Source organism: Podarcis muralis, chromosome 5 (genome assembly GCF_964188315.1).
Source record: "Podarcis muralis chromosome 5, rPodMur119.hap1.1, whole genome shotgun sequence".
NCBI classification, from domain to species: Eukaryota; Metazoa; Chordata; class Lepidosauria; order Squamata; family Lacertidae; genus Podarcis; species Podarcis muralis.
This window is the reverse complement of record NC_135659.1, coordinates 85,323,367-85,336,691: the sequence shown is the minus strand read 5'-3', so window position 1 is coordinate 85,336,691 and position 13,325 is coordinate 85,323,367. Positions and strand designations below refer to the sequence as shown.

At 44.8% G+C, this 13,325-nt stretch overlaps 1 protein-coding gene across 1 annotated transcript; it reads right to left on the bottom strand.

Moving 5' to 3' along the window:
• Window positions 1–2,839: 2,839 nt before the first annotated feature.
• PFDN4 (prefoldin subunit 4) lies at window positions 2,840–8,964 on the bottom strand. The gene is made up of 4 exons (XM_028735239.2): window positions 8,780–8,964; window positions 6,201–6,308; window positions 5,668–5,808; window positions 2,840–3,231 (listed from the first exon to the last, which is right to left on the bottom strand). Exons 1-4 carry the CDS (start codon window positions 8,801–8,803, stop codon window positions 3,100–3,102), a joined length of 405 nt encoding a protein of 134 aa, XP_028591072.2. The 5' UTR covers window positions 8,804–8,964; the 3' UTR covers window positions 2,840–3,099.
• Window positions 8,965–13,325: the final 4,361 nt, after the last annotated feature.

The following is a 13,325-nucleotide window of genomic DNA, read 5'->3' as shown; positions in this document are numbered from 1 at the left end:
TAGGCCTTTGTACCCACTGAATGTTTCTGCCTTTTGAAAACATATGTCCAAAGTTTCCTCCTTCCGTACAAAACTTTTAATTGTGTTATTGGGCAGCAGAGATTGAAGAAACACAACCCAGAATCAAAGTGCACATCTTATTAGTTTACCCCCGAGTGCTAATTTTAAAACAGGCCAATATTGAGCCTGCTGTCTTTGTCCACCACTTTTCAAGCATTGCCTTTGCATGTGGCGCTTAATAAGCCTTCTTTGGCACCAGTTTATTGCCCTGGTGTTTCCAAAGACAATTATGTTGTGTTGTTCAATGATTAAAGAAAAGGTCTCTGCTGGTTACTGACTTCTTGCTTCTGCAAGTGGGTGAACTTACAAGCGCGCACACGCACACACGCACACACATAAGGAGAACAATAAGTTACCTGAACTATTTCGAGATATGAACTCACATACACATAATGAAGTCCAAACTACATGTGGCATGAGGCCCCCATGATAAGATCTCTCAACAAATTTCTTTGGTTAAAAATAGCCAGAGGAGGAGGGGGCGAATTTGATCAGAGCACAAAGTGGTGTTTCATTTTTATTTTTCTCAAAGGAGACCAGGGTGGCAAACACTTACATGATACAAAGTACAATTACAAACAAACCATATTGAAAACATTTAAAATCTGTTGGTGGTAAAACAAACCTTAGCTACAGCTCATGGTTTGCCTGCAATGAGATAGACCATGAGCAAAAGATCGGATGTATCACTAAGCCGAACCATGACTTAGCTCACAGCAGCATGGCAGCAGCAAGATTGGAAGAGGAGCAAAACAGCCACAATCTTCTCTCCAGCAAGCCATAATGCATTTGCTCATTCGTGCTGAACCATAGTTTGGCATAGGGTTATGTGCACAAATTGGGTCACTGTCAGAGCGGCCAAAGCTGCTTCTTCCTGCCATTTTCACTTCCATCAGCCCATCCTTGTCTTGCCAAGACAGTAAAGACCAGGTCAAAAACATGCAAGGAGGCATCTAGAAGATGGCTGTAAGCAAATGTTTCTGCACTTTCCTAGTGGTCCAAAGGATCAGCCAGCCACAACAGCGAATAGATTGCTGAACCTAAACTGGGGAGACTGGAGTTCCAAGTCTCAACCTAGTGGTGCAGGGCCCCACTCAGCAGAAAAGCAGGAGGGTCCCCAAGCACATGAGCTGGCTTACCTTCTGAAGATCAAGCCTAGGATCTAAAATTACCTATCTGCACCACCAGCTCAGCCAAGAAAGTGGCCTCCGGTCAGATACTACCTCTCAGCCAAACCTACTCATCACCGGGTTCTTGGGAGGCAAGAGTGGGTGGAATGAGAGCTCCCTGGAGAAAGGACAGCCTACTACATGAGTCTCTCGTTTCCTGTCTGATAGCTCAGTCAGTAGAGCATGAGACCTTTAATCTCAGGGAAGTGGGTTTGAGCCCAATGGGCAAAAAGATACCTGCATTGCAGGGGATTGGACTAGATAGCCCTAGGGGTCCCTTCCAACTCTACAATCCTGATTCAGCTGACAGAATGGTTTGAAGGCACACGACGCAGCTCAGGGCCTGCCAGATGTTCGCTATTGAAGAACGCTAACGAAGTAAATGGCATTCTGCTCTGTTCTTCCTCGTTTGCTTCTTGGCTTTTGAAAATCGGGTTTGGAGCTGACTGAAATAATCTGAAACACTTTCTGTTGCAGGGTCAAGATAAATACGTGGTGTTCTGCTGCAGAGGTGAGCTAGAATCCAAGAGCAGATGGAAAGCCCTGCTGGTGGCACTGAAGTCAAGCATTCTGCTTCCCATAGTGACCAACCGGTTAACTCCAGGAAATCCACAAAGAAGACATGAGGGAAATTACGCTCTCCTGCTATCACTCCCTAGAAGCAGGTAGTCAGTGGCTTCCTGAACATGAAGGTTCCATATCACCCTCTTGAGTAATAGCCATTGACAGACCACCTCTCCATTAATTTATCTAGCCCAAGCCCCTCTTCCTGCTGAAATGAATTTGTGGTTCTTTGGCAAATACGACAATTTATTCTGGGGAAATCTCTTTGCCCTGTTCTCTGCCTAGAGATAGCTGGCATTCTAGTGCCATCTTCTGGACAGTCAATAATAGCAGTTTGCTTCATTACCACAAAGGCACAGAAGACTTCTCAGTGGTATGTTTTTCTCGTATACGAATGTTCTGGGATTTTCTACGCTTGTGCTAGGCACCTTACATGTGGTTTTGAACATCATGAAAAAAGATTGCTCCATCCCCCGTCCCCTTGTGCTTTACTTAAAGACTGTAGAGGTCTTGCTTTTCCATTTTTAAATGGCACCTGGTAAATCAATAGCCATGGTGTAAAAATAAGTGATAGGGAAGAACTATTTGACCCTACATTTTTATAACACCAATGCTGGATGTTGCAATGCAATTAACACATTGAATACAGAAGATTCAGCGCATTTATTAATTTAAAAAATTGCACTTAGGGGTGTTTATTCTAAGTGCTAAGATATTCTCTGGTGGAAACCAGGTATCCATAGGACTTCATTATCTCAGTCTTCACAACCAGCGTAGTACGTCAGTGTTATGAGCCCCATATTGTAAACGAAACCCTAAGATCAGTTTATCCTAAGCTCACAGGCAAGATGACATGTGAGCTGCCTGCCTCCTGGGTCACAGCTCGGTCCCTCTGCCTCTATATTCCCATTACCATTAAATTGAAGGTGTTCAAAAATAATGATTGCCAGAAAGAAGACTGATCATTGAGTCTACAGAGCGATTTCACACCATCCCATTGTTATACTACATTATTTTTGGAAGGACATTTTAAGCACAAGACGCAATGAGTTTGTTTGACTTTTATTATCATTTCAATAAGCCTTTAAGCACCCAACCTTGATAATGCACCTGTGGAATTTGGATTTATTCACTTAACATATATAAATAATGATACATTTGCAAAATAAGAATGCCGTCTTTAAATACATGAAACAGACAAGTGAATGCATTTTTCCTGAAAACGAACAAATATGTGGGGCTTCTCAAAACATTATTGCAAGAGCAGAATAATTAGTACAAAAACAAAATACTATTTCTACAATATTTAATTATCATCTGCCTCAAGATTTATATTGTTGCCGAACTTTGCATAAAGCTGGACTTTGAGGTCTGATAATACTCTCTGGATGGATTCTACTCGTGACTCCAAAGCGCCAATTTCTTCCTGCAGGTTTTTCTGAGAAAAAGAAGAAGAAAAAGTAACAACCCCAAACAAATAATAAAAAACCACAACTGCCTAACATCCAGTTCTCAGAAGAAACCTATAGATTTTCTACAGGACCAGCTATTATAAATGACAAGACACTGTAAACAAGCTTTTTGGAAACACGTTAATCAGGCTTAGGGGTTTAGAATATTATTATTTTTGTAAAAATCAGAATCAGAGGGAAAGCTTCCTAATCTGTCCGAGCATAGACTCTAGAGCTTTTTAGAATAAAGCAGAAGAAAGATCTGTGCAGCTTCTTGGAAAACAGGATCAGGTTGGATAGAATGGGAAACTGTGGCTTAACAAACTCCAGGAGTCTGAAATTAAGGCATGAGTCAGGAGGGAGAAGGGAAGAAAGTGGTACGCATTACTGATCTAATAAACAATGGTTTATAAGACCAAGACTGATGCTTTTCAAGTGATCCTAAATGAAATCTGATGAGCTTCATGAAAATCAGTGTCAGCCAGTTTTGACCACTATTCTAATTATAACTTTTTTTCAAGATGGGGAGAACATAGCTGGTTGTATCCAGAGTTAATCAAATCGGGGGCTGCAAAAGCTGCCTTCCCCATCCTCTCCGGCCCATGGCAAACCCCAGCCTCCACAAAATTTGGGGGAATTCACCTTCCTGCACCACAGCCCACCTCCATGAGCAGGCCCCCCAGCACCAGTGGAGTATTTTCAATGATAAGGAGCCTCCGGGCGGGGGGGGGGGGGAGTCAGCTTCCACCAGCATCATTAGGCACACTTAACTCTGGATCCAATCCAGTGAGTTTTATACTTAAACCAGGAGCATATATATTAATGATAAATAAGAAGGCAAATGTATCAACGTCCCACTGAAAGGTATACATACTGATGTGTTAAGCACTGTAGTTCAGGGCCACGAAGTTTTTCCAAATCCTGCAAACCTAGTTTTCCATAAGGTGGTAAACCTGTGTATGAACAGTACCACTTTAAACTGCAAATGGGGGCTCCCAATAATGATCTTCCATGTGAAAATATTGCCTCTCCCAGCCTTACCAGGAGATGTCAGGGAACAAACCCGGGACCTTTTGCATGCAAAACAGATGTACTATGTCCCTTCCACCTTTGCAATGGAGTGATACATTCAAGATGCCAGCTTAACACCTCAGTGACGACTAGGCTCACAACCTCTACTATCAGTACTGGGGGAAATGGCTTATCAGATGCCAGGGAACAGGGCTGGCAACCGGTTGGAGGGGCCCTGCCCCATCCACTTCAGCATCTGCCTGCTGGGCCTTTCAGATAGCCTTACCAAGCAGTGGCATGGGTAGGCAACACTGGAGAAATGAAGATGGCAGGCTGCTGCAGCCTCGCCCCAGCTTGTGGCGTCACTTCACAGCACCAGACTGAGCACTACCAGCCTACTGCCCTAGTGAAAATGCGTAAAGAAAAAAGAGAGAGACACCGGCAACCAGTGTCAGCCCAGAGGACCCTCCAGGGCACATGAGCCCTGGCATTTCACAGGAAGTTGCCATACACTATGACAGACCATTGGCCCATCTACCTTTATGCTGTCAATACTGACTGGTAGCATTTCAGACAGGGCTCTCTCCCAGTCCTACCTGAAGATGCCAGAGACTGAATCTGGGACCTGCATGCAAAACTGATGCTCTGCCACTGAGCTGTATGCATGTCAGCTTCTGACACCAGGCCCAACTTCCTATAAGGCAGCTCCCCATCTTGCTACATTGGTGGGGCAGTATGGGGGCAAACCAGCCTGCTAATATGGATGCTGTGTGAAGTGAAGGCACGAGACAGGTGTTGATCATCAGGTGAGTTGTGCGTAAGCAAGCTGCCAGCTAGGCCCACAGAAGCTCCTTTTATTGACACAATATGCAAAACCAAGCAGGTACATTTTGGACTGTGACCTTTACACACCTTCCAATCCTGAGATTGAGGGGTGGCACAGGTTATTTTGGTACCTGTTTCCACCGTGTCACTTTCCCCTTGCACAATGTTTATTCAAAAGAGACAAAGGTCACAGACAGGGCACGGCAGACTACTAAGACCGCAAAACGTTAGACAGAGGGCAAGATGTTCATACAGCTGTGGCTTTATCTGTGAGGGGGAGTGTACTCCGCACCCCAAGGTCACGCGTGCAGACAGCTGAGGCCGCCCGCGGGCGGGAATGTGCTCCACAACCCAGCGATCATTCCTACACTGTGTCTGTCCTATGCAGAAAATCTACGTAGCAGAAATGTTTAATACTACAGTATTTAATATTATTTAGTATAGTAACAAAGAGGAGAAAGAGGCAAAGAGAGAGAAGACTCTTATCAGGTTTTCATCTGCCAGACTCAATGATGCTTCACACACAAACATTTTTTGCTGCATCACTGAAAGGACCCAAAGAAGATCCACAAGGAATAAGCACCAACCTTTGCTTCCTCCAGCATCTCTTCTGTTTCTTCCTGTGGGTGGCTAATGAAGACATCTCCGATTTGATAAGGTATCAGTAGTGAATCGCCATCAAGCATCATGAGGTCATCACATGCGTCTTGCAAGTTCTGAAGCTGTTTCTGTGATCAAGAGATCAGTAACTCTCCCATCCGGTTACTAGTAACATACTAAAAACTGTAACCTACTGATTTTAGCATGCCTGAAGAGTTGTGTACATAAATATATGTGCATCCTAGTGAACACCAGAAAAACATTAATCACAACTTTGATTTTTTGATTTGACTAGTATGCATTTTCAGTTACCCAGTTTGACTTGCACTGCACCCATTCATTCTGCTACCAGCGTTATATAAACAATGCATTTCCAAAGAAGTGTGGGAAAATTTAACATTTCCCACCTCATATCACTGGAAGTTCCACTCAGTTAAATGGGATCTTCTACACTGCTGGGTGTGCTTAAGATTTCATACAGTTAACAGATTCCCATCCAGAGGCTTTATAGTAAGGGTACCTTTTTATCCTCTATTTCTTCTTTCAGTTCTGTAATTCTGCTGGTGTTTCTTGCGAACTTGTTAATTTTCTGTTGATCCTCAAAGGTAACATTGACATCTTCTGCTGCCTGGAAAAGACAGAAACAGGGAGAGCTCAATACAGATAACACACAAGACAATCATACGTGTTTTCAATCCAATTATGGAACACAGTGTGCTCACCATTAAAGTTTCTGCTTTAGATTAGCTAGTCAACATATCCACATTTTACCAGCATTATTTTCCAAAGGATTTCAAACCAGCTGGCTACTATAAACTCAACAGAAGCAAGACCAGGAAGGAAACAAAAGCACACTAACAAGGAGCATGAGGACATTTGCAGACAAACACCTTGGGACATTAGCATAGACAAAGTGACCATAGGTCTGAGATCACACCTGAGATCACAAAGGAGCCAGTGTAGTATGCTGGCTAGTTATTGTACTAGGTCCTGAGAGACCTAGTACAATATCCACAAAGTTCAAATCCACACTTGGACATAAAGTTCACTGGGTGGCCTTGGGTCAATCACTGTCTCTCAACAGTATTGTTGTGGGAGAGAGAACCACATACACTGCCTTGAGCGCCTTGGAGATGAATGTAACGTTGGAATAAATGTGAAAAGTTAGTCTTGGCTAAGTTAGGCTGCATGGATTTCAAAAGGGACAAAGTTAAACTAACTTTGTCTGGATCCAACCATAGTATATAGATAAAATAAACAATGCCCTATAGTTTATAATTGGGGGTGTGCATTTTTCTCCCTCAGTGCCCTTTGCATAATTGTACAGTAATCAAGATGTTCAATGCTGTCACATGTGGATTGAATTGACACGACAGATTTCTCTGTATTAACTGCATGTATTAATTGGCTTACCAATGCAAGGATACGTCTTTTCAACTCTTATTTACTGTGAATGGTCACTGCTAATAATATAATTAGAAAGGTCTATACTTTTCTGCATTGCATGTCTGTCTGATCGCACCAAATCCCAACACACACAAACACACAAAATGAACCCACAACTCAGGACACTTCATGTATCTGATAAAGTGGACTGTAGCCTGCATGCCATAATAAATGTGTTGAGTCTTTTGTTCTTGCAGCAAGAGACTAACATAGGTGCCCCTCCAGAAAGCCCTTCAAATGTGCAAAACACACACCACCCAACACTCAGCAGGTACGTCCAAAAGACCAGATTCTTTGTAGGGTGAGCACCAGCCTGCTTGTACACTCCAACTTGAGAGCAATTCCTGTTACATTTATTGAGACTTTCTTCCAAGGAAAAATGCACAGGATGAGGCAGCGAGTCTTACAATGGGATCTGTTTGTATGTACCAAAGAACAGATTTAACTAAAGCACGTTCGGCAACATTTACTATCTGGATAGATGGATAAAGGTAAGGTTCTGCACTAAGGCAGGAAGAACCAGCTCCACAAATATAAGATGGGAAACAGCTAGACTGCTAGCAGTACATGTGAAAAAGACCTAGGGGGCTTTGTGGACCACAAGGTTAACATGAGTCAATAGTGTGACGCAGCAGCAAAAAAAGCTAATGTTATTCTAGGCTGCATCAACATAAGTATAGCGTCCCGATCAAGGGAAGTAATAGAACCTCTCTATTCTGCCTTGGTCAGACCACACTTGGAATACTGTGTCCAATTCTGGACACCACAATTTAAGAAAGATGTTGACAAGCTGGAACGTTTCCAACTAGTGGCTCCTGTCCAGGTCGGTTAACTGCTTTAATTTAAATGTTGTGAGGGTCCTATGCCCTTTTGAAATGTGTTTTTTTTTTGGGGGGAGGGGTTGTTTTTATTTTGATTGTGTATTTTGTGGTTTTATATTTTGATTTTATTCTGCGAAACGCCCTGAGATCTCTAGGTATAGGGTGGTATATAAATTAAATCAATCAATAATTTAATAATAAATTGCAGAGGAGGGCAAAAAGAGCCTGAAAAACCAAGCCTTATGAGGAACGGTTGAAGGAGCTGGGCATGTTTAGCCTGAAAAAGAGGAGACTGCGAGGAAATAGCCATCTTCAAATATCTCAAGGGCTGCCACATGGGAGGAGGGAGCAGGCTTGTTTCCTCCTGCTCCGGAGGGTAGGACTCGAACCCATGGCTTCAGGTTGCAAAAAAGGGAGATTCCGACTCAAACATCAGGAAAAACTTTCTGGTAGGAAGAGCTGTTCAGGAGAGGAACCGTCTCCTTCAGGAGGTGGCGGACTCTCCTTCCTTGGAGGTTTGTAAGCAGAGGTTGGATGGCCATGGATGCTTTAGCTGAGATTCCCACCTCGCAGGGGGTTGGGCTAGATGACCCCCGGGTGTCCCCTCCGACTCTAAGATTTTATGGTTCTATGTTTGGCCTCGGGCCAAAGATGGTTATGGGGGGGGGAGAGAGAGAGAGGCTGAGCCCCGAGGCTTCCCGGCCCCGCCGCCTCGCCTGGCCCCCCTCAGCCTCCCTTCAGAAGGGAGCCGGGACCAAGGGCCACAACCGGAGGCGCCTCCGTAGCCGCCACAACCGCTCCCTCCCCGGCCTCCCTTCAGCAGCTCACTCACCGCTTTCTTCATGGTGGCCGCCATCTTGGGGACTGAACTACTCCCTCTCCTCTGGAGGGGGAGAGGGTTCCCCCACTCGGCTCTCCTCCAACCCGGTTTTTGTTTTGTTTCTCTCCCCTGAGGAAAAATTAAAACATACCCCGGGGTTATTTTGTTTCCTCGAAGGGAATTTCGCTCCCTCCCCTCAAGCTTATCAGAGGGTACCACCCCCCTCTCTGCAGCAGATGTTGGTATCGCCCGGCTTCAAAGGAGAGGCGGAGGGAGGAGGCGAATGCCGGTTGGCCGGCAAAAATCGAAGAGGGAAAGCGCATGCGCCCAATAGGTCCGGTTGCCGCGCGCGGCGAGAGCCAGCAGGTGGCAGAGCGGACACGGGGAAGGGTTTGGGATTTTGCAGGTTGGCGCGGGAATCTGCCGCGCTCCAGATGTTGCTCCCAGCATCCCTGACCTTGGGCCATCCTGGCAGGGGTTGATGGGACTTGGTGGTCCCGCAAAATCCGCCCCACTTGGGAGAGATCTTTTATGATTTAAATTAAATTTCTAGATGTGCATCTGCTGGAGAAGACTCTTGAGAGTCCCATGGACTGCAAGAAGATCAAACCTATCATTCTGTTTTGTTTTTTTAAAAGATTTTTATTAAAGTTTTCAAAGTATCACAAAAAGGGAAAAAAAGGAAAAGAAAAAATACAAAATAAAAACAGTTAAAAACAATTCAATCTTTTCATGTCTTATCTTTCATTCGCTTGTTCCCCAGACCTCCTCACACCTCCCTTTTTTGTATCCAGTTCAATTGGTTGGTTCAGAAATCCTTTCCCTCTTTATTTTTATCCTAATCTTTAATCTTACTATATTATAACTTTAAATTATCCCCTGTTAACAGTCCATTTTTACACATCTTTATAACATTACTGCTGAAAACCACTTAGCTTCAATCCAACATCATTCTAACATTCATTCATTTTGCAATATTTCTGTAAATAATCTTTAAATTTTTTCCAATCTTCTTCCACCGACTCTTCTCCCTGGTCTCGGATTCTGCCGGTCAAACCTATCATTCTGAAGGAAATCAGCCCTGAGTGCTCACTGGAAGGACAGATCCTGAAGCTGAGACTCCAATACTTTGGCCACCTCATGAGAAGAGAAAAGACCCTGGTGTTGGGAAAGATGGAGGGCACAAGGAGAAGGGGACGACAGAGGAAGAGATGATTAGACAGTGTTCTTGAAGCTACCAGCATGAGTTTGACCAAACTGCAGGAGGCAGTGGAAGACAGGACTGCCTGGCGTGCTCTGGTCCATGGGGTCACAAAGAGTCGGAGACGACTAAATGACTAAACAACAACAGCAAAGATGTGCATCCAAATTAACGTCACCATGTAGCATGCACAACACTTTTTGTGCAACACTTGTATGTCTTCTCGCATCCTCTGTGTTGGTGGTGAAATTCTTTCTTTTTTGGGGGGGGTCACAGACACATTGTTTATTTTATTTATTCACTTTATTCAATTCATAATACGTCAGTAGTCTGTGATACCTAGCCGAGATTGAAGGTCATTGAACTCAGCAGGCCTTTATTATTTTAAAAAAACAAACAATCATGCACAAGTTTGAGCTATGAATCAATAAAAAATGCAGAATCAAAATACTAAAACAGGCTACAGAGCAGTGCAATTATAGGGAGAGGAAAGGTTTGTTAAGCGAAAGATAAAAATGCTGCTGTTCCCTATAGGTGAGAATGCAACAAGAGATCTATGTAGCTGGAGTGAAGCCACTTGCTTCAATGGCGGGAACTTCCAGATTTCCTGCCTTGCTTATACGTAGAAAAAAATCCCTAGTTGTTTCCTTTTTGCTGTAGAGATCTGCAAGTTGCAACCTGGCCCTCTGTCCCCTCTGAAGATATTACAGTGGTACCTCAGGTTAAGTACTTAATTCGTTCCGGAGGTCCGTACTTAACCTGAAACTGTTCTTAATCTGAAGCACCACTTTAGCTAATGGGGCCTCCCGCTGCTGCCGCGCTGCTGGAGCACGAGTTCTGTCCTCATCCTGAAGCAAAGTTCTTAACCTGAAGCACTATTTCTGGGTTAGCGGAGTCTGTAACCTGAAGCGTATGTAACCCGAGGTACCACTGTAATTAAACATAACAATTGTCTTTATATAATAATGAATGGTGCTCCCTCTACAATTTTGGTGGTGGTAATAACTCTCTAATCCAGTGTTTCCCAACCGGTGTTCCGCGGCACACTAGTGTGCTGCGAGACGTTGCCTGGTGTGCCGCGAGATGTTGCCTGGAGGGAGGCGGGCGAGTCGGGCGGCGGGAGGCGGGGCGGCGGCGGCGAGGAGAGGCCGCCCAGCGCGGGGCTCTCGCCGTCTGCCTGCCTGGCTGCCTGCGTGGCGCTGACGTCACGGGGCTGTAACGTGCCCCACATAGGCACACGCGGGGCGGCGAGCGAGCTCCCTCCCACATCCCATCGCCGCTCGCTTCGGCCGGCCTACTGGGCTGTCGCAGGTGGAAGGCCTGCACATGCACGAGGTTTTCGCGCCTTCGGGATTCCCTTCACGCCTTCCTCCCCCCGGGTCCTTGAGAGCGCGGGAAGCGGCAGCGCGAGACCGGCGTTGAGCCTGGTAGGTATTGCGCTTGCCAAGGCAGTCATTTGGGAAATGAAAACTTGCAAAGCAAGCAACCAGTTCAATCTGAAGTACGTGTATGCTTAATATCTTGTATCTGAAACCTGTTCTGCCCCCTCCCCCACACTTGGTGCCATTTTCATCTACACATGCAGCAGAGTAAGTTGACCCAGAATAGTACCAATTCAGATGGCAGATGGGAGAATGACAGTGCTGAATGCTTTCCCATGTAGAACAGTCCCTGCAAATAAAAACCTAGCATATTTGGAAGAGGGATGCTAGCCTAACCATTACCTTCTATGCTGTTACTATTTTTTAATTTTTTTTTACATAAGTAAAAAGTGACCTTTCCCCATCTGGCATGGTGGTGTGCCTCGAGATTTTTTTCATGAAACAAGTGTGCCTTTGCCCAAAAAAGGTTGGGAAACACTGCTCTAATCCACCTTCGACATTCACTTTGTTTTACCAACTAGTTCTGTATTCTATAATACAAGGAAAAAATCACGTCAAGCAATAACATTTCACAAAGGCAGCTGCGAGAGACATGTTGTGCCACCAAGCCGTGTTTTCCTCTCATATGAGCCTCAAGCTTTAGGGGACGGGGAGGGGAGACAAGGTGTGGCTCTGGCTGTGCTGGATGAGCTCACAGCCTTGGCATGGACTTTAGAGCAAATTGGGGAGATCAAAGCATTCTTTAGCAGCAGCATTTCCCTTAACTTGGATGGAGTCCAGATATCTGCACCCCTTTGGCATCGCATACCTTTGCTGGCTACTTCTTTTAGACTCAGTGCCAATGCCCAAATAAACACTGTGGGTAGAGACCGTGAAACACATGCAGCTGGCTCCTTAATACAGTGGTACCTCGGGTTACATACACTTCAGGTTACACACTCCGCTAAGCCAGAAATAGTGCTTCAGGTTAAGAACTTTGCTTCAGGATAAGAACAGAAATCATTCTCCGGTGATGCGGCAACAGCAGGAGGCCCCATTAGCTAAAGTGGTGCTTCAGGTTAAGAACAGTTTCAGGTTAAGAACGGACCTCTGGAACGAATTAAGTACTTAATCCGAGGTACCACTGTACTCATAAGGAGAGCTCTGCTGGATCACACCAAAGGACCATCCAGTCCAGTATCTTGTTCTAACAGTGGCCAACCAGATGTCTGCAGGAAGCCCATACGTATCGACCCAGGTGCAGCAGGGTTTTCCCCACCTGTGATTTCAAGAAACTGGCATTCAGAAGTGTACTGCCTCCGACAGCAAGCTCTGGTGTTAAGAGGATCTGGTTTATACTTTTCCGGTTTGTCAGGAAACAAGGTCTTTGTAAAATGGATGAAGATAATGAATTCCATGACTAGGAAACATTCCACGGATGGGGATTCACTGTCCGAATTAATTCCATTTCAAAGAGAGACTGGGCGTATTTCTTTGGCTTCATTATGCCCACACGTTCACCCAGGAGGGCGACGCCTGGGAAAATATAAACAGTTGCTCCACCAGAGAACTTTGTGTTCTCCCAGCCTCAGTGATGTGGAAAGAAAATGGGCCAGCAATTTGATTGGAGTTGCAGAACCAGTGTTTTGCCTCATTTTGATAATTTTGTGTTATGTTGAATTACACTGGCTTTTAGTAATGTTTTGAAACAACTGGGGTTTTGTAGAGATTCTTGCGGCATCATTTCGTATAATCTTCCATTGTACTTTATAATGTGTTCCACATGCGACATGTAAACCAATTTAGGAAGTTTTTTTTTCCTTGAAAAGCCATATGCAAATACATTTGAATAAACAAGGTAGTGGCAGCTATGGAACTCGGTAGGATTTACTCATGGTAGGGCACCTGCCACGTCTGCAGAAGACCCATGGTTCAGTCCCTGGCACCTCAAGGTACAGACCCCCTGCATGAAACCCTGGAAAACTGCTGCCAGTCA

Coding starts and splice junctions, on each gene's coding strand:
- PFDN4 (XM_028735239.2), bottom strand. CDS start 8,803: ATGGCGGCCACCATGAAGAAAGCG. Junction 6,309..8,779: donor CGGCCACCATGAAGAAAGCG/GTGAGTGAGCTG, acceptor TGTCTTTTCCAG/GCAGCAGAAGATGTCAATGT. Junction 3,232..5,667: donor AGATGCTGGAGGAAGCAAAG/GTTGGTGCTTAT, acceptor TCTTTTTCTCAG/AAAAACCTGCAGGAAGAAAT.